Consider the following 23,667-nt stretch of genomic DNA (forward strand, 5'->3'; position numbering starts at 1 on the left):
AGGGGCCCCAGCCAAGACTGACCTTTGACCCCACCCCAGAGACCAGTGAACCATTAACTCTTCTCTGACGTTAGCCTTCTCACACTGGCCCCTCCCCTCCCTGACCCCGCCCCAAGGCAGGTGGGCTAGGAGTTGGGGGGGCTGCGGGGGTGTCCATCCCAGCCTTCTATCTGACGTGGCCTCCATCCCCACCCCACCCCACCCCCGCCCCAGGCGCCTGGAGGCTGAGCCCCGCTGCCTGTCCTGACTCAGGAGCCTCTGAGCGTCCACCATACGGCCTGAGCGGGACCTACGGTGACAGCTCTCCTATTGCCAATGAGGGTAAGGCCCCTGTGGATTGAGGGGAGACAAGGTGAGGCGGGATTGAGGGGTGGGGTTTTGGGGACAGATTGGGCGGTCAGCTCTGGATCAGCTGAGGGAGGCACTCTGGGTCAAGAAGGGTGCCCTAGGAACTGGCAAATAAGAGGCTGCTCCAGAAGGAGGCGATGGGGACGGGAGAAAGGAGGCGAGGGTGGGGGCTGCTGCTAGAGTCAAGGTGGGGAGGTACAAGGAGTGAGGGTCCCCTGGGGCTGAGCTGACAGAACAGAAGGCCAGGCCCTTCCTCCCTCTTCTTCCAGGGCACAGTCCTCAGGATGTTCCAAGGGGAATAGAAGCCGGAACCAGAGCCTCCAACCCATTCCCCCCCAATAATGGGGCCCCCAATGAGTCACCTGCTAGCTGGCCTGTGTGTGGGGGTGACCTTGGGCTTGGTAGGGGGCTCAGCCCCCAACCTGGGCCCCGCTGAGCAGGAGCAGAACCACTACCTGGCCCAGCTGTTTGGCCTATATGGGGAGAACGGGACGCTGACGGCAGGGGGCCTGGCGCGGCTTCTCCACAGCCTGGGGCTAGGCCGAGTACAGGCGCTCCGCCTGGGACACCACGGACCTCCAGCTGGCCGGGCTGCACCCCCAGCTGGAGACAATTACACGCACAGGTACTAACCCCTTCCCCCACCCCAAAATGCCACCTCCCCAGCTCTTCTCAGTGCTTGCATCAGTCTCCTGTGGCCTAGCTCTAGCTTCCTAAAATCGGATTCCCGGAATTAAAATTTCTGAAAAATCTGACTCCTTGTATCCCTTCACAGCCCCCTGTGCTTCTGCTGCCTTCTAATTCTCTCCTCTTCCAAATCCCTGGGCCCTTCAACTCCTTGCTCTTAGCAGTGCTCAATGTCTCTCCAGGCTGACTTAGCTCCCAATATGTAGCATTTTTGGCTGCCCCCCCCCCATTTCTCTCACTCTCACACCCCCCATTCCTAGACCATTCCTCTAAATCGACAATCTCAGATCCTTCAAGAACTGAAATTCTACAGTTTCTGGGTCCCAGGAACTCTGGCTACTGGCTTCCTCCCTTTTCCCCTAACTGCTGTAGGAGTGTCAAGGGTTTTTTTTTTTTTTTTTTTTTTTTTAAAGATTTATTTATTTGAGAGAGAGAGAGAGAGCAAGCAGCAGGGAGGGACAGAGTCTTAAGCAGACTCCATGCTGAGCTCAGAGCCCAACATGAGGCTCGATTTCATGATTCCTGAGATCATGAACTGAGCTGAAACCAAGAATCTGATGCTTAACCAACTGCACCACCCAGGCGCCCGTTAAGGGGAGTTTCTTTAAGAACACGAGCCAGGGCAGCCCGGGTGGCTCAGCGGTTTAAGCTGCTTTCAGCTGGGGCGTGATCCTGGAGTCCGGGGATCGAGTTCCACGTCGGGCTCCCTGCATGGAGCCTGCGTCTCCCTCTGCCTGTGTCTCTGCCTCTCTCTCTCTCTCTCTCTCTTTGTATCTCTTATGAATAAATAGAATCTTTAAAAACAAACAAACAAAAACACGAGCCAGTCTGACTTGCTCCCCCTTCCATTCCAGATCACAGGACCCTGAGCTGAGTGTGGATGTCTGGGCTGGGCTGCCTCTGGGTCCCTCAGGGTGGAGTGACCCAGAGGAGCCGAAAGGCCCAGCATCACCCCATGGGCCAGCCCCTTCGGGCCTGGACCTCTTTCACAGGCTTCTGTTGCTGGACCATTCCTTGGCTGACCATCTGAATGAGGATGTGAGTCTGATGATCTCTAGGTGCGGGGAAGGACCGTGGGATTTAGATGGCCTGAAATGTTTAAAGAGTAATTAATACAGTTAATTAAAAAAATAAATACAACCCAATCCAGGTGTGATCTTAAGGTATGTTATTCCAATAGCAAAATAAGGTTCCTCTGGGCTCAGTGCACATGAGCCCACACCCAAATCTCCAAGACCTGGTTTAGGGACCACACTTGGCAAAGCAGAGAATCCAGAGACAACAGGCCAGGGTAGGATTTGGGGCCCGCTATCTGCAGGGAGCAGATGGCTTATCTTCAGCCAGAAAGACTGTGAACTTGTTCCATGTACACCAGAGGGCAGCAAAAGCGAAGTCTGAAGCAGGCCTGGTGAGGGTGAGCACCCCATCACAGGAGGCATTCAAGCCAAGGCTGGTCGGACATGTGACAGGGCTGTTACGAGACAGGTTGGATGGTATTTTGAGTTATTTCCCTGCTAAGGTTCTGCAGTGGAGGGCTCTGGTTGTCCAACCAACTCCATCACCAACTCAAGGAAATCATCAGGGCCTTGGGAGGGAGATGGTGGCATTGTTTTACTAGCACGAAATCTGTACTGAGTTGAGTATTTGCAATGGATTGAATATTCACTAATAATTAACATACACCGATCATACAGAACCATCCCTAATCCCTGATGCACCTGCCAGGGGGAGCAGAGGGGGCCCCCGGGGAGACCCAGGAGTCCCTGCAACGGAAGGACAGACATTAAGGATCTGAGCCACAGTTCTCAGCGATGCCCCCACGTATGACCCCCCCAACTCAAACTTCCTAGTGTCTGAACGGCTCCCAGCTGCTTGTCAATTTTGGCCTGAGCCCCGCTGCTCCTCTGACCCCTCATCAGTTTGCTCTGCTGTGCCCGGCCCTGCTTTATCAGATCGACAGTCGTGTCTGCATCCAGGCCCCTGGCCCAACGCCCCCTGGGGACCTTCTGTCCGGTCAGTGGGTGACAGTGGGTGGCAGGGTGCCTTGAATCCCGGTGGGGGGTGGGCCCCTGGCCAAGCAAGGGGGTTCGTGGGTCCCCGCCTTCCCTCGGAGGCCATCCTCACCAGCCCGTCACTTTCCGCAGCCCTGATTCACAGTGCCCTGGCGGTCCTGCTGCTCAGCCTCCCGGCTCCCCTGTCCCTGCTCCTGCTGCGGCTCCTGGGAGCACGCCTCCTGCGGCCCCTGCTGGGCTTCCTGGGGGCCCTGGCCGTGGGCACTCTTTGTGGGGATGCGCTGCTGCACCTGCTGCCTCACGTAGGCCAAGCCCCCTGCCCCGCGTCTCCGGCCTCACACCCCCCCCCCCCACGCCTGCGCTGACCCCCTCTCCGGCAGGCCCGAGGAGGACAGCACGCCGGGCTTAATGGGCACCCAGAGGAGGACCTGGGACCGGGACTGTCCGTGCTTGGAGGCCTCTTCCTGCTCTTCATGCTGGAGAACATGCTGGGGCTCCTGCGGGGCCGAGGCCTCGGGCCAGTGAGTGATGCCCCCCTCTTGCTGTGGCCCGAAGCCGGGCGGGCCTCACTGGCCGCAGGTGGCAGGAGGCTCTGGCGGCTTCCCAGCGCCCCAGCTGGCTCTGGGGCTGGCTCGGGGGGGCACGGGGCGACCGCTCACTCTGCCCACGGGGGTGGGGGGCAACCTGGGAAGACAGCACAGAGGCCAAACACACGCCCAAGGGCTGGCGGGACCCGGAGTGCGTCTGGCAGCCACCGCCTGGCCTGTGCTTAGCGCCCGGCCCTGCTGCCTCCTCCAGGAGGGACTCCCTCCCCTTTCAGGGATGCTGCCGGCGGCAGAGGAAGGAGCTCGGCGCGCCCGGGCCGGACCCCGAGGATGGCGGGACGGGCCTTCAGCCCCTACAGGCGGCTCCGGGTGAGCAGAGCAGAGGGGGAGCCAAGGGGAGGCTCGGCCAGGGCCCCCCCGCAGCCGTGCGCACTGTCCCTGTCCCTCCCGCAGAGCCGGCAGCCCAGGGCCGCGGGGAGCAGGCCGGCCGGGCCGCCCGCCCTGGCCACCAAGGCCACAGCCACGGGCCCCGGGGCGGCGCTGGCGCCAACATAACGTGGATGGTCCTCCTGGGAGACGCTCTGCACAACCTCACTGACGGGCTGGCCATAGGTGCGAGGGGCAGGCGTGGACCCAGGGGAGCTCCTGGGGGGCAGGCGGGGCGCAGGTCCCCCACTAACCTCCACCCTGCCAATGCCAGGCGCCGCCTTCTCCGACGGCTTCTCCAGCGGCCTCAGCACCACCGTGGCCGTCTTCTGCCATGAGCTACCCCACGAGCTGGGTAGGAAGGGCAGACGTGGTGGGCTCCGGGCCACCCTGGGCGGCCGGCGGGTGGCAGGGTGGGGGCCGCGGCTGATGCCCACCGCCTGGCCTCCTCCCACAGGTGACTTCGCCGTGCTGCTCCGGGCAGGGCTGCCCTTCCGGCGGCTGCTGCTGCTGAGCCTGGTGTCTGGAGCCCTGGGGCTCGGGGGTGCAGCCCTGGGGGTGGGGCTCAGTTTGGGCCCCGTCCCCCTCACTCCCTGGGTGTTCGGGGTCACGGCCGGGGTATTCCTCTATGTGGCCCTCGTGGACATGGTGAGAGGCGTGGGGCAGTGCAGAGAGAGCAAGGGAAGCGGGCAGCTGGGTGCGCCGGGGGAGGGGAGGGGAGGTCCCTCCACCTCCACCCTGGACCCCGGCCCCGTGGAGTCTGAGCCACAAGGGCCTGGAAGAGTCTGGAGGGGAGGGGCTGCCCGCTGCTACTTCCCGCCGCAGCCTCCCTGGCCTCCGTGTCCCTCCCGCGCTTCAGGGGGAGAGACACAGGGCCAGGAGCCCGACGTGCTTCTTTCCTTTCAGCTACCAGCCCTGCTTCGTCCTCCGGAGCCCCTCCCTACGCTCGACGTGCTGCTGCAGGGGCTGGGGCTGCTGCTGGGGGGCGGCCTCATGCTCACCATAGCCCTGCTGGAGGAGCAGCTATGGCCCCTGGTCTCTGATGGCTGAAGGGGGGCAGTGGAAAGGCGTCGGGTTTGCCCTTCCTTCCCCACAACCACAGGAATGGAGGCGGGACACAGGGCCAGTAGGAGCAATAGGATTTTAATAAACAGAACCCATCCCAAAGCCATGACTACGACAGTTGTACTTGCACCAAAACAGCATAGAAAACCAGGATGTAGTGGGAGGGGGGCTCAAAGCAGGTCAGGGGAGGACATGAGCAGGGGCCTGGAGGGTGCAGGGTGTATCAATCTGCAGGGAGAGCATTGTGCTTTAGCCCAGGGGGGAGAGGGGGTGGGGCAAATGCACCGCAAGGTCCCCACTTTTTCCTGCTGCCCTCAGCACCCTGGGGGTACAGGCATCTGGGCAGATCTGCCCTTTATTGCTGCCCACCAGCATTAAACACCCCCGACCCCAACACTAGCACCACAGGTGGATCCGGGGCAGGGAGAAGAGCGGGAACGGGAAAATTGCTTAGAGAAAGATTCAACTGGAATCCAGTGAATTGTGCTCAGTTCTCTTTACTTCCTACAACCGAGTACATGGGTCACAGGGTGGAGGGTGCAACAGGACACGGAACATGCCCCTCAGTGCCCCCGACACACCCCTGCACACAGGATGGTGGTGTCTGCAGCATCACAGGTCATGCAGGGCACGGGGAAGGGGAGGTTCGCACACACGTAGACACCCACAGCGGGTACCAGACAGAGAACACCCCTGAATATACACAGCTGTACACAGGGAACCCCCAGGCCCCCAACCCAACCCTCTCCCCTGTCTTGCCGTCCCCCAGGCAGGAGGAACTGTATTGCTTTGAGAGAGCCACCCTGGGGGCCGCTCTGCCAGGCACCCTCCCCTTCCCTCCCTCCCCCACCCCCATTTTGGCACATCTGCAAGACACGTGGCGGCAGCGAGGGTAGGCTCCCTCCCTCCCAGGCTTCTGTGGCTCGGAGTTGAGGAAGGGGGCAGGAGACTTATCCTCCATCTCTCCCCTCGCCCTTCCCAAACCCCCGCCGAACCCACTCCAGCCGGAACCCACCCCCACCCCCCAAACACACACATACAAAGCTGAGCTATCCAGGAATACCGGGAAACAAGGAGATTGTCCGGGACAGGAGCGGAGGCAGTCGGGGGAGAAAGGACTGGAAGCAGAGACCCCACCCTGGTGTGGGGGTAAGACTGGCACAACAGCTACTTTAGTGCAATTGGAGAGGGTGCCCAGAGTGAGGGATGGAGATGGGAGGGGAAGGCTCTCCCGGACTTCCCTGGGGGCAACGCCAGGCTCCCCAGGGAACGGGCCCAGCAGGAGCAAGCGAGGGCCAAGGGCAGAAGCTCTCAGTCACCCGCCACCCTCTGCCCTCCCAAATGCAGTGACAGTGTCCCCCCTCACACCTAAGTGGGCAACAGCAGCCTCGGAGTCAGTACCTTCAAGTAATTCATAGAACAGACCCTCCCCACCCCAGCTTCCTCCCATCTCTGGGATTTGGTCGCTTCTCTAGGGTTGGGTCGGGGAGGAGGGAGTCCCCAATCAGGCCCTTCCCTCTCCACCTCCCTCTTCCCAGGCCTCTGGGCTTGGTCCTCAAAGATTCCTTGCCCCCACCCCTGCCCAGCCTGGGTCAAGGCCAGGAGGGCTGGAGCCACCACAATTGGAGGGGAAGGGGCTGCTTTGCTCCTTATCCCTCCTTCTGAAAAGGTAGGGTTCAAACTAGGCGGGATGGGGCCCCATACTGGTTTGCCCCAGGAGGAGGGCTTCTGGGCTAGGGTCTGTAAGGCTATTTTCCTTTGCGGTGGGAAAGGGAGGTGGGGATGAACACGGGGTGTGGGGAGAGGGGGAGAAACGGGTGGAGAGGGAAGGAGGAAGGGGCCTCCCTGCCAGAGATGTCGTGGAGTCCCCGGGACGAAGCAGCACCCCTGTGCACAGATGCAGAGTGCGCCTGGTCCCGGCCCCTCCAGCCAGGCCCAACCTCCCCTCCCGGGGTCCCTTCCAAGACCCCGGGGGGAGGTTTCGGGGATACAGCTGTAGAACCATTCACTCTGGCCCCACGCCCCCCACCCCACCCCCGCCTCTCCTCTCCTTCTAGGTCCGGGGAATAAGAAGGTGCTCGGGTGGGCAGACAGCGGTGGAAACAGTATTGAGTTTTCCTTTGGTTACATATTGAAGGCAAAGGTGAGCTGGACTTACAGTCAAAACGGATAGGGATGAGGAAGGAAGAGGGGCCATGCCGGGGTTGGAGAGGGAGGCAGGCCCTCCTCAGCCCCTCCACCCCAAGGAACACATGTCTAAGTGGGGTGGCAGTCCCTCAGTCTCATCTCTCCCACCCCCCACAGCACCAAACAGAAGGAGAAGCCCCCTCCCCCAGGGGCTGCTCCCCACCCCAACCTGGGCTGTACATTCAGTGGTTTTCAGCAGTCCTATGGCTCAGGGGGCCACAGCGGGGGAGGTGGCCCGTCAGTCTCAGTTGGACAGTGGCAGTGACCCGGATCTGTCGGCCCATCCTGGGACCCACAGTTTGTGCCATTTGTTTTTCTGCAGGATAGTACACAACCTACCAAAGCCACCGCCCAATCAGAAACATCTCCCCAAAAATCAGAAATTAAAAACTGGCTCTTTTCAACTCGCCCTCTGATTCACAAGCCTGTTTCCCTGTCTCCTATGTAGCCCTCGCTCTGTCTCCTTTGCTGGGACCTGGGGCTGCTCCCAGGGTCCTCACTTAAAATAGGCCTTTTCTCAAAAGTGCTTATTACTTGAAGCAAGTGCTTTAGAGCTGCGGTAGGGAGAGGGGGAGGGAAAGCGGGAGGGCGAAGAGGAGGAGGGGTTTCCTCCCCACCCCACCCCTGTAAGATTGGGGGGCACTCTGCCTGTTTTACTTCTCCACACCCGTTTAAGTCAAAGAGGTTTGAAAAAAATCTTAACATTAAAATAAATATGCAGTGGCCATGAGAATGGTCAAAACACTTCGAAAAACACTAGGGGCCGGGGAGCCCGGGGCAGGGTGTGGGATTTCCTTTGGCATAAGGAGAGGAGGCTGCTTGTCCTCCGTGCCCCCCACAGCCACATGGGGGTGGTGGGCAGAGGACCTGCCGCAGCACTGCTGACGTGTGTGCCAGAAATCTCATCTAGCAAAACAATGGGGCTCCTGACAAATACTCAGATTCTTCCTGTCATCGCCAAACATTGATAAAGGAGAACACGACTAATACCCCGAGTCTTCTCTAGAGGACCCATCTCTCTGCTCCCCCTGCCCCCCGCCCCTGTCACCTAATTCCCAGCACCAAAATGAGAGGGAGGGAATAGAATGGGAAGATTTCAGGAGAGAGCTGAAGTTAGGGGCAAGCTTTGCAGAACCAGCAGGGTTGGGGGTGGGGGGCTGCAGCCCTTAAAAGAGGTCACATTGATTGTCATCTAAGGGAGGACAGGGTGTGAAGGGAGGTGGGCAAGAGGGGCGTCGCAAGGCCCTTTGGCTTTGAAAACAAAACTAAAAACTAAAAGCTGCACAATCCTTCTCACCAATAATGGTCATTTGGAAGCTTTGAAATGGTTTAGGAACTGAGGGTTGGTGGAAGCAAGACACAGAGAGAGGGGATAAAAAGAGATGGTGAGAAAAATAAGGACTTGGACAAACACCCCAGGCTTCAGGGAACCAGCATGAGGTATGGTTAAGGGTATGTTAGGGAGACAGGGGTCCCTGGGATGCCCCCCCTCCCCTCAGCCCACCCTTGGTGAGGGTGGCAAGACTTGCAGGGGACACTGGAAAGTGGGGAAGGTCGTGAACAAAGCAAGGGGGGTGGCGGGAGGAGGCTGAGGGATCCCCGGGGGGTGGGGGGAGACCCTGTACTGTGTAAACGAAGCCTGTCCAGTTCTCAGGGGACAATACTGATGGCAGCCAAACTGGGCAAGGATGCACTGTGGGGGTGGAGGGGGCATGACCTCTATTCAAGTTCTGTGTCTTGGCCCCTGGCTGAGGTATTGAGTGCGAGGAAGGGAACGCTGGGCTAAGGGGCGGTGGACAAGGCGTTGAAAGGGACCAGGGCCAAATTCAATGCTACATATAGAGAGAAAACTGCCCCCTCCTCACTCTGGCCCAGTTTGGCTTGTGGGGGGGGTGACCTTTAGGAATATCCTCAGTGCAGCCCCTAGCTCAATCCCATCTCTCCCCGCTGCTGGGGGGGCGGGGCAGGGCCCCAGCCTCAGCGTGTATTCCTCGCTCCCTAGATCAGAGCTTCATCCTCACACCGAGGGGAAGCCTGGGTCTGAGTAGCCACGGTCCCTAGTCTGCCCTGCCCCTCCCACCATCTTTGGCTTCAGATCAGGAGTGACTGGGGGTGGTGGGTACTCTTGGACATAACGGAAGGTGGGGGCACGGAGGAACTATGGACCTAGGGGGCACAGGAGGAAGAACAGGGTCCTTCCCTCCCCACACATGCAAACACATGCCTGAAACGCACAGGACGTACTAGGGCTGTGGTTTTGAAATGGGCAGGAAATTAATTTGTTTCTTCCCCTAAAGGATAAAATGCTTACTTAAAGATTCATGACAAGCCTCAAAGTTAAGGGAGGGGGGAGCCAGGGAGGGAACGGCCACAGGCTCTGCCCTCCCAAAAGAAGTTAAAAGAAAGAAGCAAGGTTAAAGTGCCTGGAAGTGGAAGGGAGTCGGGGAAGAGCAGGCTGTGGGGGCAGAACCAGCCCTTGATTTGCATATGAGGAGCCAGGGGAGAGTGCAGGATTGGGGCCCAGGTACAGTAGTTGCTGCTTCAAGTGTTTTGCATTTGAACTTTAGGGGTGATGGGGTAGAGAATGGGGGAAAAGCTCCAGGCCCCAGTGCTAAGTACCCTCCCCCCTCATCCACTAGCTGCCCCTGAAGGGGGAGGGGGACACCCCCAGAGTGCTCACACAGTACCAGAAATTAAGGCTTCTCACTGCTGCGGGGATGGAGGGGCCAGCCGAGCAGGGAGGCAGTGATGGGTATGGAAGAGGAGGAGGGATGTGCCTGGCAGTAGGGGCAGGGAGGGGGGCACGGCGAGGAGAGAGAGGGAAGGGTGGGGGAGTTGGCAGCAGAAAGGGGGAATGGAGAGATGGGGTAAAGGAGAGGGTAGCCAGGCATTTAGCAATCATTTGGGGACACTTGGCAGAAGGGGTTGCCCTGGGGGTGCCAAGGGCCTGGGGTGCTTCCTGTAGGTCCCAGACCCCTGCCAGGCCAGGATGGTGTGGCAAAGGGGTGAGCAGCTGCTCCCCAGTGCTTCCTCCCACCCCCCCCCGTTCTGTCCCCCCACCCAGTCGTGTTCTCCTTTAAAGTGCCCTAAATGTATAGACTTTTTCTAAATAAATAGAATAAGATATCAAGCCACCGGCAGGGGGAGGGACACTGAAGGGGGGCTACTCCGAGTAGCAGCCGTCTAACCCGATGGCGCCGTGCCGCTCCTGGCTGTAGGGGCAAGAGGCCCCATGGGGCAGGGCGCCGCAGCCACCCACCGTCTTGGCTGCTGCGATGCCGCAGTTCTTGAGCAGGCTGAAGCTGAAAGGACTGACAGCGTCCTTGGGTGGGAAAGGCTTCATGGTGGAGAGGATCAAGGCCAGGCAGTCGGCCACATCTTTGTTGGGGGCGCAGGCCAGCGCTGGGGTGTGACCTGCAGGGCAGAGGGGGAGAACTGAGGCACAGGGCCTGGCCTCCCCAGGGCCCCACCCACCGTCCCCGGGGGCAGAGGGCTCTCATCTGCGGAGGCAGGCCAGCACAGCACCATCAGAGCCCAAGGCCTAGGAGGCCCCGGGCTGGGGCTGGGGGTGCTGACAGGAGACTGTCCAAGGGTGGGGGGAAGGGCAGAGCACAGGGGACACAGGGCTGGGAGGCAGAGGTGTGTGGGAGGTCTTCCTGAGGACCCTGCTGGCTCCACCCAGTTCGGTCACACTGCCCTCAGACACTCTAGCGTATTGGTATTGGGTCCCTGCTCTGAAGAGTTCCCCTGGGGAAAAAAACCCAGTTTACAGCAAGGTTAAGAAGTCACCTCCTGAAGAATGTCCCTGACCCCAAACCCGGGAGAGGCGGGGGGCTCTGGACCCCACCCACCTTCTTCATCCACAGCCAGCACTGTGGCCCCACGACTCAGGAGGGCCTGTACCACAGAAGCTAGACCGTTCCGGGCAGCAATGTGGAGTGGCCTTGGAAGAAAGGAAAAAGGGGTAAGATGTCACCGGGCTGCCACGCTGCCCTTCCACACCCAGCCAGAGTGGTGAGAGAGAGTGCTGACCGAATAATACAAATACCGAATACTGTGAGTTCCAGAGAGCCTCTGGAATGCGGCCGGCTCTTTCTTCACCACCTGCCTCCCCCAGCCAGGAGCCCCCTTCCCCAGGCACTCACATCTGCAGCGCACTGTTGGTAGCATTGATAAGGCCAAGGTCTTGGGTTTCTGCCAGGATCATGAGGGCACATTTCTCATGGCCCTGAGGGAGAGGAACAGAGATGGAATGGAAGCAGACAGGCTGCAGAGCGGGAGTTGAGGGTGCTGGGAGGACAAAGAGCTCTAAGGCTGGACGCTCCTGATCGCCACTCCAGTTCGCCTTCCCAATGGGGTAAACCCATCACCTTCACCGGGCCCTGCCCCTCATGCAGCCCTCACCACCACCGGTCCAGGCCCTACCTTGCTACAAGCCAAGTGGAGGGCAGTGTTCTTGTTCTCATCCAGCACAGTAAGGTCTGCCTTCCCTCGATACAGCAGAAATTCTGCAAGAGAAAGGGGGCAGAGGACTGAAGCCCTCCCTCCAGAGCAGCAGCCCTCACAGGTCCCAGCCCTCCAATCTGCGTGTACTTTGCATGCCATCTGCAGAGGACGATATATCCAAAGACATGCCTCCTGCTTCCTGAGCCCCACTTCAAGCAGGACTGCCTCCCCCTTTTTTTAAGTTATTTGTTTATTTGAGAGAGAGAAAGAACATGAGCAGAGGGGAGGCATAGAAGGAGAAGGAGAAGCAGATTCCCCACTGAGCAGGGAGTCTGACGTAGTACTTGATCTCAGGACCGTGGGATCGTGACCTGAGCCGAAGGTGGACGCTTAACCGACTGAGCCACCCAGGTGTCCCAGGCCTGCCCCAGCTTGCGGAAACCCCAGGGGCGCTCCTCCCTCCCACATACAGCCCCTACACACCCACAGCAGCGGTCTGGCCGTTCTCGGCCGCCGTCATGAGCGCAGTGCGGCCAGTGTGGTCAGTGGCGTTCACCTCGGCTTGATGCTGCAGTAGCATCCGGAGCCCAGATATATTGTCCGCGAAGGCAGCGGCGTGAAGAGGGGTCCTGCAGTGTGGGGGTCAGGGCAGTGTGAAGAGGAAAGGCCTGTTCACCCGCGCAGAAAGAGGCCAGAGACAACCGAGGCTCCTCCCCAAGCCTTCCACCACTCACCGTCCTTTGGCATCTCGGCTGTTCACAATCTTGGCACCCAGAGCTCCCAGCAGCATCTCTGTGGTGCTGTCCTGGTTATTAATTCTAGGGGAAGAGGAAGGGTCAGCAGGAAGGATGAGGGAAATGGAATGCCTGTCCTAAGCCCAGGTCACAGACCCTTGAGCCGGGCTGAGGCATAGGAAGGGACTTACACTGCACAGTGCAAAGGAGTGAAGGGGTTTCCCTCCAGGTATGAAAACGGGCTGTGTTCAAGTAACAACTCCAGACAATCTTCATGTCCTGAGCAGGAGAAAGAGTCATGGGAGTGGAGACGGACAATGAAAACATGTTTCATCCCATCTCCGGACACTCCACTTCCAGATCCAGCTTCACCCGGGTCCTTCCCTCCACCCAGGGGGCCCAGTCTCTGTTCTGGTCAGCCCTCTCCCACACAGCACCCCACCCCCATGCCCACCAAGGCCCCAGGCCCGCACCAGTGTAGGAGGCCCAGTGCATGGGCGAATATCCACTGTAATCCACGCCAGCATCCAGGGGGTCTGTGGAAAGAGCAGCCTGCAGCAGGGTCCGCAGCACTGCAGTGTGGCCACAGGCTGAGGCCAGGTGAATGGGGGTGCGGCCCTTGAAGTCTCGGCACAGCACAAATGCGTCGTGGTCCAGCAGGGCAGCCAGGCAGTCCTCACAGCCAGTCACTGCCTGTGGGCGACGTGATGGTGTAAAGGAGGGTGAAGGGCCACTCCCTTCCCAATAGCCAGTCACTGGAGCTTGCTCAGGAGTTAAGAGCCACTTCCACTTCCAGGGCACTAATACTTGTCTTTACAACAATGACTCTAAAATGTTAGGAATCCGCGTGTCCTTCCTCCGTCCTCTCTATGCCAACAGACAACCAGGACAGCGAGACTTAGTTCTGGCCCTCTGGACCAGGGGACAAATGGAGAGTAAGAGGACTAAGGGGTCGAAGGGTCCCCGGGATGAGGAGACAGTTTTAGGGCAGGCGATTGTGGAGAAGGCCTAGAATAGTGGCATCATCATCCAGGGGGCCAGGACCAGAGTCTGGTTACCCGGGAGCGGAGTCTGGGTAGTGAGCCTGTGGCTGTGTGAGATTACGAAGCAAGGGGGCCAGGGAGATCAGCTCCGGGTGTCAGGTACCCATCCTGGAGCCGACACAGTGAGGCCCAATAAGACCCTGGGCACAAAATACTGGCCCACCTGCTATACAATCTGCCGTCCCACTGCTGAGGAGTCCTATGCTCCCACATCCAGGCCTGTCTGTGAGCAGCCCCACCCAGGAGGTCACTCACCCCACGGTGGAGGGCGGTGCGGCCCCGGAGGTCAGCAGCATCAGCTGTGGATCCTTTCTCTAGCAGCAGATGGACACAATCCACGTGGCCATTCATGATGGCCAGCATCAGTGGGGTTCTACAGAGGGGGGCAGGGGAAAGGTGAGGGCCAGCGGGGACAGGAGAAGCCGTACCCTGCCCCGGGCCCACACTCACTGTCCATAGGCATCCATGACATCTGTGATGTCAGCTCGTTCCCCACTGTCGATCAGCAAGTGCAGGGAATCAGTGTGGCCAGAGGCGGCTAGGAGAAGAGGGTCTGTGTCAGGGCATGGTCAAGGGGAAGGAGCAGCGCTGTCGGGCATAACAGGTCTAGCATGAAGGACTCAAGGGTGGAGATTATAGGAAGACCCAGGGGGCAAGTGGAAGTCTTGGGGGATAGGAAGCCACGGATCAAGACCTGAAGTTTCCATTCTCTTCACCATGCTCCACTGCCACGCCTAATCCCACTCAGGAGGGATCTGGGACCAGTCTCGAAGGCCTGGTGTGGCAAGGAGAGGGAACAGCCTGAGGGCGCACTAACCAGCAGCGTGCAGGGGCGTCCACTTGCGTTTGCGCTCCTTGATGAGTGCGGAGGCGCCGTGGGCCGTAAGCACCTCCACACACTCAGTAGAGCCTCGCTCAGTGGCCAGGAAGAGCGCGGTCCGGCCTTTGTGGTCCCTTACATCCAGGTTCACCAGCGTCTCAGCCAGTGTCTTCAGGGCTTCACAGTGACCGTTGTAGGCCTGGAGGGGGGGCGCGGGCAACCAACGGCTATAGCCCAGGACGCTGCTGCCCTCTGCTCTCGGGCCCCACGGGGAAAGCCCGGGCATCAGTCCCCCCACGAGCTTCTCGGGCCCCTCAGGCTCTCAACCTGCACCATGCCCGCCCGGCTCCAGACCACTGTCCGCTTGCCACATCCCCACAAGAAGGCAGAAGCCAGGGCAGATTCACAAGTGCTCGCGCCTGGGTGTGGGCCCGAGGCAGGTAGGGCCATGGGAGGCAGGAGGGAAAGAGCGGGAACTCACAGCTAAGTGCAAAGGGCTGACTGGAATGGTGCTCTCCACATCCTCCAGGCAGTTAAAGGACATTTCTAAGAGCTGCAATGGACAGGAGAGTAGGTGCTGAGGTTCTCGAACTCCATCCTACCACCCACAGTAATGCCCTAAGCCCCTAGTTCCACAGACCACATCTGAGTCACCCACCCCTTGATTTTAGACTCCACAAACGAAGGTGACTGGGTGCCCTGGCCCCGCTTCCTCTCCTCCAGGCTGGACCCACACGTACCAGCTCGAGGTTCTGTCTGTTGCCGTAGGCGGCTGCATAGTGCACGGCTGTGTAGCCCTGCCTGTCCCGCAGGGAGGGGTCTGCACCGTTATCCAGTAAGAACTCCAGACAGCTGGGGGACAGGGGGACACTGTGAGGCAGGAACAGGCCCAACTGGGGAGGAGCCACTGTGGAAAGAGCAGAGGAGAGGGGCGAGGGGGCCCCCTCCAGGCCTAGCTGGCCAACACCCATCCTCTGCTTTGGGTAGGCTAACTCCTGCCCATTCGACCCCGGCTCTGGACCCACCACCGCCTTCGCCTCAGCCCTGAACTACTCTGGCTTCAACACCTTCCTTTATCCGTGCAACACTCTCCTAGAGAATCCAGAGCACAATGATCAGTTATCAACCTGCTGATCAACACTTTCTGCCCATGTCTAGACACGCTGACCCCTTGTCTCAAATGCCTTCTCCTTCCAACCCATCTGAAGACCTATTCATCTCAAACTCGCTCCCAGCATCCTCGCCTCTGTGAGGCCTTCCCCAACCTTCCCAGTGACGTGCCTCTTCCTCTGTGCTCCCCTGACACCTTTATTTATTTCTTTTTTAAAGATTTATTTATTTATTCATGAGAGGCAGAGAGAGGCAGAGACACAGGCAGAGAGAGAAGCAGGCTCCATGCAGGGGGCCCAATGCGGGACTCGATCCCGGCACTCCAGAATCACGCCCTAGGCTGAAGGCAGACGTTCAACCGCTGAGCCACCCAGACATCCCACTGGCACCCTTCTTAGTAGGGTCAGCTTAGTAGTACTAGCAGTATTTAGCATTTACTATGTGTCAAGCGCTATTCTAAGCACCTCACGTGTATGAAACTATTTAGTCCACATAATGATCCTATGAGGTAGATACTATTCTTACTCCTACTATGGCTAAGGAAACTGAGGCACAGAGAGGTTAAGTTGACAAAGGTCACACAACTAAATTTCTTGAACCATAAGTATCCTTTTAAAAAACAACAACAAACCTCTTATTTCAGAAAACTCATAGATTTACAGGAAGACTGTGAATATAGTCTAGAGTTCCCATATATTCTGCACCATTTTCTCTGTTAACATCTTACATGAGAATGCAAAGGTGCCTTTTTATTTATATTTCCCAACAGATTATTAGTTTTCAAAGGGCAGAAATTTAGGATAATTCATCTTTTTTGGGGGGTGGGAGAGGGAGAGAGAGACTGTCAAGCAGACCCCAAACCCAGCATAGAGCCCAACACCGGGCTTAGTCTCAGGACCCTGAGATCATGACCTTGTTCAAAGCCAAGAGTTGATGCTGAACTGACTGAGCCACCCAGGAGCCCTGAGGGTAATTCATCTTTTGATTCCTGGTACCAAGCACAGTACTTAGTACCTAATAAGTAAACCCTCCCTTAATTCTTATGGATTAGAAGAGTGATTTTGTCTGTTTAGCTGTTCTGATCCTCTTGAGGAGACCATCCGTTCCCCAAGGGGAGGAACTAGGCCTCACATTTTTGTTTTTACCCACAATTATTTGGTTCAGAACTAAGTTCAGAGCAGAGCGCTCCCAACACTCTGCAGGCTGGCCAACTGCAACCAGTTAGAAGCAAGGGGTGGGCAGGGGAATAACAAGGCCAGAGCTGACTCTGCTGGGAAAGCGCATCCTAGGGCTCTTGCTGGCTACTCACAAGAAGGCCTCTTTCCTGCGGGACTCCTTCAGTGGCTCGTCCTCTTCAGCATCGTGGCTGGAAGATGAGTGGGGCTCCGCTCTGCGGTACAGAGAGTGAAGTCAAGGGAGGCTCGGGGAGGTGGGGGGCTGAGAAGGCCAAAGCAGGACCCTCACCTCCTGTAGGTGTCAGAGGCAGCAGCGTAATGGAGGGGAGAGCAGCCTTTACAGTCGGCCTCATTGACACCTGCGCCAGCCGTCACCAATGTGACTGCACACTGGTAGCTGCCATTGGCGGCTGCATAGTGCAGTGGGGTCCTGAGGAGGATGGGTGAGAGAGTCAGGGGCAGACCCCAACGCAACTGGATGAGCGGCCTAAAGCTGCTCTATAATACTCTCCTCACCTAGTCTCCAAGTCCCTCCCGTTCCCTCCACCATTGGTCTCTCTCATCCAACATTCCCCACGCGTCTACTCCTGTGTATCGACACACCTTCCGAATTTGTCTCTTCTCCTCAAGTCAGCTCCACTGCTCAACAGCAAATTAAGACATTCAACATTCCTAAAAGGAAGGAGGATGAGGGTTAAGAGAGCAAGAGTCTCAAAGAGCAGCCACAGGCACAGGGAGAGGCTAAGGAAGGATGGCGCTGGGTAGTTCTTTCTGCCATGACTGCCCTCACGGTGACAGGGCCAGGGGACAGATCTGGGCCGCAAAGAAGGGCCCAGACCCTTGCCCAGATCTCCTCTCAGCGCCCGGGAGAGAGAGAAGAGCACTCACCCTCCAGAAGCAGCAGCATGAAGACAGGTGCGGCCAAGGTTGTCAGGCGTATTGATGTCAAACCCGGCTGAAAGCACGTGCTCGTTGCTGAGTGAAGACACAATGCTGTACAGCTGACCTGCAGGGCCAGAAGAGCCACAGATGTCATCCGAGGGCCCCGAGCAGAGCCGGGAGAGGCATCGACTGGCCTACACAGCTGCCCAACCAACCCCCTCTCAACCAGTCAGCACATACCTGAGGAAAGAAGCTTACGACAACAGTCAGAGAATCCAAAGAGAACAGCTAAGTGCAGAGGGAACATGTCGTGAATGCCGCGCCTGGGGAGAAGTTGAGGGACTCAGTCCTTGGGTCAAGGAGGGACCAGTCATAGGCCTTTCTTCTACGCCCCTCCCCCCAGCAGCTTAGGAGACAGTGAGGTGCTGCAAGCTTCCTTCAGCGAGCTTCTATAGGCCTCCCCGTCTGACCTGAGCAGCCTGCACAGATGTGAGGGGCCCTGACTCACCGGGCAGTATCCGCGCCGTTGGTCATGAGGGTGCTGATGAGCAGCTCGTGTCCGTAGCGAGCAGCCACGTGCAGTGGGGTGTTCCCAAATTTGTCGGCACAATCAATCTCGCTGCCTGGGAAGGGATGCACACAAACAAACTCAGGCAGCCCTTAGGCTCCAGACCACTCGCGCTAGTTAGCTACCACGGGAGTGCTTGTTACGTGCCGCGTCCCAGGCTGAGCATTTCACGTGTGTTATCTCATTTGTAAGTATTAGGGGACGGGGCATGCAGGCCAGGGCCATTTCCACAGGTGCCTTGCTCAGAGCTCCAGGTGCCCATCCTGACTGGAAGATGGAGTGGGAGGTGGAATAAGGAAACCAAGGGGTTTCTAGGGATGAGTTCTTGTGGGGGGGCGGGCAGGAGAAGAGAGCACAGTCTCCTGAGTCCATACCATTCTGGATGAGGATCTGGGAGCGGGTGAAACGACCATGGATGGCAGCCATGTGCAGAGGACTCTTTCCTTCTTTGCTCTGTGAAAACATGGCAATTTTTTTTTCAGTGCAAAGCACCGAGAATGCCCTCTTCCCCTTCGAAAGGACACATCTCTGAGGATGGAGTAGTCACATGGACATCTGCTCAGCCCATACTCTCCTGGGGCCCTGGCAAGGTCTGATCAACCCAGGAGGCAAGTGGGCAATTCCCCAGAGTTGTCCAGAGGGGAAGATACAATCAGGACCCCCAGAGCCAGGTTGCAGCCTCATCCCTTCAGGCACCTGGTAGTTGACATCAGCCCCGTTATTGACCAACAGCTCCAAGCAGAGAGCGCCATTGGTGGAGACTGCAGCCACATGCAGTGGCGTGAAGCCCTTGTCATTCGGCTGGTTGACATTGGCTCCTGCGTTCACCAGCTCAATGGCCACAGCATCCTGGCCCAGGTAGCAGGCGATGTGCAAAGCTGTGTTTCCAAAAGCGTTGGGCTCATCGATCTGGATTTTCAGGGGTGCAGGTAAGGGGATAAGGAGGTATCAGTTTAAATAAAGTGGAAGCTGGCACAGGTAGCCTAGAAAATCCCAGAATTCCAACAACCACCTGAGACACCTCACGTTCCTAACTTAATAGACTGAAGGCACGATTACTTCTGGTAAGCATTATTCACTTCTCCCTCTATCCTGCTGACCTCCCCAAACCTCTCCAACAATCCAGTACCCTTCAGTCCCCACACACAGGCTCTGACCTCCAACTCCCTGCCCGTAGGGCCCCACCCCCATGCTCAGCACCCTGACCTCAGCCCCCATCCGGAGCAGGTACTTCACCACTTCAATCTGGCCGCTGGCAGCAGCTGTGTGGAGCAGTCCATAGCCCTTGCGGTCCTTGCAGCCGAGGTCCGCTCCCCGTGCCACCAGCAGTTTCAGGACCTCCAAATGCCCTAGGAAGAGAAAGAAGGCTATCAGGGAGGTGGAGGGTGAACTCAGAACCCCATCCCTGTCTTAGGATTCCTAAATGTCAAATGCCATGAACCCTTTCTCACCTAAAAAAGCTGCCCAGTGCAGAGGCTGCCGCTCCTTTTTGTCACAGACGTTCAGGCTGGCTCCCTTGTTCAGGAGCAGGTTCACCGTCTGTATCAGGATATGAAAGACACCTATTCAGAGCCAGGTTCATGCTTTCAGAGTACCTAAGGGCAGAAGCCTTTTCTGAAAAGGCGGAGGCACGCAAATGTCTTTGTTCTCAAACAGAACAATCTGGAGAACTAGAGGGAACAGAAGAAGCAGATACTAAGAAGGAGAGCCGTATAGATTTGGAAGTTTAAGGGAAACCCAAGTAAGTCTCTTTATGATCTGAGGGCTCTTAAATTCTTTTGTAAAATCTTCTAAAACACTTTGAAAGACATGGACGCTCACTTCAGAAAAAAGCATGTATATAAATATTTTCCACGCAACTTCAAGAGTTTATCTTGGACTTAAAGTCCAAGTCAAGAATTTCTTTTTTTTTTTTTTTTTTTGAAGTTGGTTGTTTTTGTGAAAGATGTGTTGGTTTTTTTTTTTTTAATTTTTATTTATTTATGATAGTCACACAGAGAGAGAGAGAGGCAGAGACATAGGCAGAGGGAGAAGCAGGCTCCATGCACCGGGAGCCCGACGTGGGATTCGATCCCGGGTCTCCAGGATCGCGCCCTGGGCCGAAGGCAGGCGCCAAACCGCTGCGCCACCCAGGGATCCCCAAGTCAAGAATTTCAATCTAACCCAACCATTCATTTGATCTTGAGCCCAAGTGTCTATATAGTCATCCAGGCCGCTTCTCCCAGACCTGATGGCCCAGAAGCAGAGGATGGTGAGTGGGAAGGGAAGGCACGGCACTAGGCTGGGCATGAATGGGAGCAGTCCTCACCTCGAGATGCCCACTATGCACTGCATGGTGCAGGGCACTACGCCCGCTCCTATCGGCCACGTTGAGGCTACTCAACAGGGGTGCCAGAGCCTCAGCACACTTCGTGGCCCGGTTGGCGGCAGCCACATGCAATGGTGTCTGCCACAGCTTGTCCCGGGCGTTCACATCTGCTGAATGTGCCAGCAGCAGTCCCAGCACCTTCTGTTAAGGAGCGGGGGGAGGTAAGAGAGAAGACAGAGGGGCAGTGGGAGGTAAAACAAATAGTGGAGGGAAAAACAGGTCAGCATGACACACACAGCCCCAGCTCCCAACTCCCCAGCACAGAGTCTTTTCCCATTTTTCGTACATAGCCTGTCAATACGTACTTCCCATCTTCCGAATCTTCTTAGAGTCTAAAAATCTTCCCAGACCTTGCTGAGGAAAGCATGGTCCCTTCCTTTTCCTCAAGCCACCTGGTATCACTCCCCAGCCAGACTCTGAAAATCTTCACCCATGCACACAGCTACTACCAAGCAAATCCACATATAAAGAGGATTCCAATCCCTCACTACTTTTCACTAGGAAAAATACACACTCCTGCTACCTTAATGCCCCGAATACCCGCCTTCAGTCCTTCAATAGGCACCAAAATCATTTCTACTACCTCAGTAAGCAAACAGATGCTGGTCCCCCTCTAAAACCCAGGCTAAAAGGTCCCTCCTAATCACAACCCACCCCATTCCCATTGGCCTCAGTCCCTCACCCTGCTGGTCAAAGCCAGGGAACTGACCATCAAGCCAAGAGAGAGGTCTCCTCTTCCCTGCTACCCAGGGTTGATGGACCCAATTGATGAGACACATGTGACCCCTATGCTGTCAACTTTCAGGCTGCTTGAGGGGCAGGGATGCAACAGATCACTACCCTCAGCCCCTCCATCCCTCCATCACAAGGTAAGAAATCTCAGTGCTCAGAGGGGGATCAGACTCCAAGGTGGCCCCCCAGGGAGAGATGAGTCACTCAGGCCTGGCAGCAGGGCCCCCTGCAGTCTGCCAGCCCAGTGTTAAGCTCTCCCCTGACGTCACATCAGCTGGCAACACTCAGCTCCCCCTCACCAGCCAGTTCTAGGGGTGGGAGGGAGGGGCCAAGGTCTAGTCTCCTGACCTAGGGGTAGACCAGCTGGTAAGGCAGAGAGCTGAGGCTCTCGAATCCTTCACTTCCACCTTTAACCAACTCATCCTCTTTGAAAGGGTGAAAAGGCACAGGAGGCTGGTACCTCATTTCGGGAAGCAGCAGCACGATGAAGAGGGGTCAGCCACAGTGTGTCCTTAGCATTGACATTAGCACCTGTGGGGATACAATTTCCTCTTTCAGTGGGAGAGGGACAGCAACGGGGAAGGAAAGCCGTAACCAGGCCAAGGAATATGGATAGAGATGGAATGCCTCTCGCACATCAAGGTCCAGAGAGCAATGCTTGGATGGGGGGATGGAGGGGAGGGCTCTTCCTTCAGGTCCCCTCCCCAGGAGCCACACCTTCCAGCTCCCCCCTTTCACCTGACATCAGTAGCAACTGGAGGATGGGGACATCGCCTACGTAGGCAGCAGCATGCAATGGGGTCCGCCTCTCTTGGTCCTGGGAAGGCAGAAAAGAGCAGCAGCTGCAGGGATGGGTGAACTACCAGGGACCCCAGCCCAAGCCTTAGAGCTCCAGGCCCTTCCGCCCTCTTCCCACAGGTTCTGCAGCCTCCTAGAGCCCAGTCCTGGGTCAAAACAGGCACCTAGCGCGGGCGGCGTCAGGGAGTCAGGAGTCAGGGGTCAGGGCCCTGGGGCTGGGAGGCGGCCTCCCTCTTCCAGGAGGGGTGGGGGCGCTGCAGACACTGCTGGTTCGGAAGCGACCGCCGCTGCTGGGCATCCTCGGCGCCACTGAGGCTTCCAGCCTGACCTGCTCCCCGGGTCCGCCGCGGAGCCGGCGCCCACCCCGGGGGAGCGCGCTGCGGCCTCGTCGGCGTCGCGGAGCCGCCCGCTGCGGGGCGGGGACCGGCGCGGCAGGGCCCGGGCGCCGGCTCCGCATCCTCCCCGATCCCAGCTCACCAGCACGTTGATGTTCTCCTTCTGCGAGAGCAGGGAACGCACTTCCTCCACATCGCGGCTAAAGATGGCCTGGACCAGGGGCGGCTGCGGGAGAACCGGCGCTCAGCCAGCGGGCCGCGGCGAGCCGGCCGGGGGCGCGGGGGCACCTGGCCCGCCGGGGGGCGGCGGGGCGGGGCGGGGCTGCGCGCCGGGGGCCGGGCGCCGGGGGCCCGCCGCGCTGGCCGGTCGCCAGGCCCCCAAGGACGCCGGCGCGCTTGAGGGGAGCGCGGCGCGGGGCGGGGCGGCAGCCGCGGGGGCCCCGGGCTCGGGCCCAGCCTAGGCCGCACATCCCCGGGCTCGCGTGGCGGCGGCGCCGGGCCCCGGAGGGACGCGGCGGGCAAGGACGGGCGGGCTGACCTGGTCCGTGATGCTGAGGATCCCCATGGCCCGGCCCGGGCTCCGTCCGCATCGAGCTCCCGGCGGCGGCGGCGGCGGCTCCACCGGGGACACGGGGCGGCCCAGGCGGCGGCTGCGGCGGCGGCTGCGGGGAGAGCGCGGCCCCGCCTACCGGGGGGCGGGCGAGCGGGAGCCCGCAGCGCTCCCTGGCGGCGGAGCTGGGCCGCGGCCCCCGCCCCCAGCCCCGCCCCGCCCCGCCCCCTCCCGCGGGCTGCGGCCGCCGCGGGCCCCCCCCGCGCTCCGCCGCCCGCTGCCGCCCGACGCCCGGGCCCAGGTCCTCCCGGGGCTGAGCGGCCTCGCGGCCTGGGCCCCTGGGCGCGCCCCCGGCCCCGCGGCGCCCCCGCGGGAGGTAACGCCTCCCGCCGGCGGTTACGTGCCCCAGGTCCGCCGCGGACCTGGGGACCCACGGGCGTGGCGACCTGGGGTCACGGCCGGCAGTGGCCCCGGGGACGAGGAGGACGCACATCTTCTCCGGCGGTGGCAGGACTCGGGAGAAGGGAAGCAGCCGAGCGCTGACTGCGGAGAGGACCCCCGGGGGCCCCGGGGCGCCGCACCCCCGCACGCAGGCGGGGCGGCCGGCGGCTGAAGAGGGCCCCCGAGGCCCGCAGAAGGGGCGCCTCCCCAACTCCCAGTTAGTCCACGGCCGGGTTAGGGCGGTAGGGCGGCCCAGTGGCTTCTCCCCAGAAGAGGGTGGGTGCTTTCCCTCCTGCGCTGGAGAGGCCAGAGGGCAGCCAATCAGGCAAGATACTGATGGAGGTCATCCCAGCTCAGAACAGGAAAAGAGGGGAGAAAGCTGGATATTGAAAAAT

The 23,667-nt window shown here is 58.9% G+C and overlaps 2 protein-coding genes across 3 annotated transcripts; one reads left to right on the forward strand and one right to left on the reverse strand.

The window, feature by feature from the left end:
- Window positions 1-652: 652 nt before the first annotated feature.
- Window positions 653-5,185, forward strand: SLC39A5 (solute carrier family 39 member 5). Its single transcript, XM_038549668.1, has 10 exons — window positions 653-973; window positions 1,890-2,073; window positions 2,886-3,048; window positions 3,180-3,349; window positions 3,428-3,568; window positions 3,868-3,961; window positions 4,046-4,204; window positions 4,293-4,373; window positions 4,476-4,666; window positions 4,925-5,185. The coding sequence occupies exons 1-10, from the start codon at window positions 690-692 to the stop codon at window positions 5,066-5,068; spliced, it is 1,611 nt and encodes a 536-aa protein (XP_038405596.1). The 5' UTR covers window positions 653-689; the 3' UTR covers window positions 5,069-5,185.
- ANKRD52 (ankyrin repeat domain 52) lies at window positions 5,145-22,936 on the reverse strand. Of its 2 annotated transcripts, none has more exons than XM_038549667.1 (28): window positions 22,820-22,936; window positions 22,424-22,507; window positions 21,887-21,965; window positions 21,609-21,679; window positions 20,357-20,557; window positions 19,500-19,587; window positions 19,285-19,397; window positions 18,745-18,957; window positions 18,423-18,501; window positions 17,989-18,103; window positions 17,721-17,803; window positions 17,487-17,604; window positions 17,202-17,270; window positions 16,888-17,028; window positions 16,733-16,813; window positions 15,054-15,165; window positions 14,795-14,866; window positions 14,311-14,512; window positions 13,944-14,031; window positions 13,749-13,866; window positions 12,924-13,143; window positions 12,642-12,729; window positions 12,451-12,534; window positions 12,200-12,345; window positions 11,696-11,778; window positions 11,416-11,498; window positions 11,122-11,213; window positions 5,145-10,684 (listed from the first exon to the last, which is right to left on the reverse strand). In XM_038549667.1, exons 1-28 carry the CDS (start codon window positions 22,844-22,846, stop codon window positions 10,434-10,436), a joined length of 3,201 nt encoding a protein of 1,066 aa, XP_038405595.1. In that variant the 5' UTR covers window positions 22,847-22,936; the 3' UTR covers window positions 5,145-10,433. The 2 variants fall into 2 exon arrangements, with proteins under 2 accessions (XP_038405595.1, XP_038405594.1); XM_038549666.1 differs by having other exon boundaries at window positions 19,255-19,397; window positions 22,820-22,846.
- Window positions 22,937-23,667: the final 731 nt, after the last annotated feature.

The sequence above is a fragment of the Canis lupus genome, chromosome 10, assembly GCF_011100685.1.
Source record: "Canis lupus familiaris isolate Mischka breed German Shepherd chromosome 10, alternate assembly UU_Cfam_GSD_1.0, whole genome shotgun sequence".
Lineage (NCBI taxonomy): Eukaryota > Metazoa > Chordata > Mammalia > Carnivora > Canidae > Canis > Canis lupus.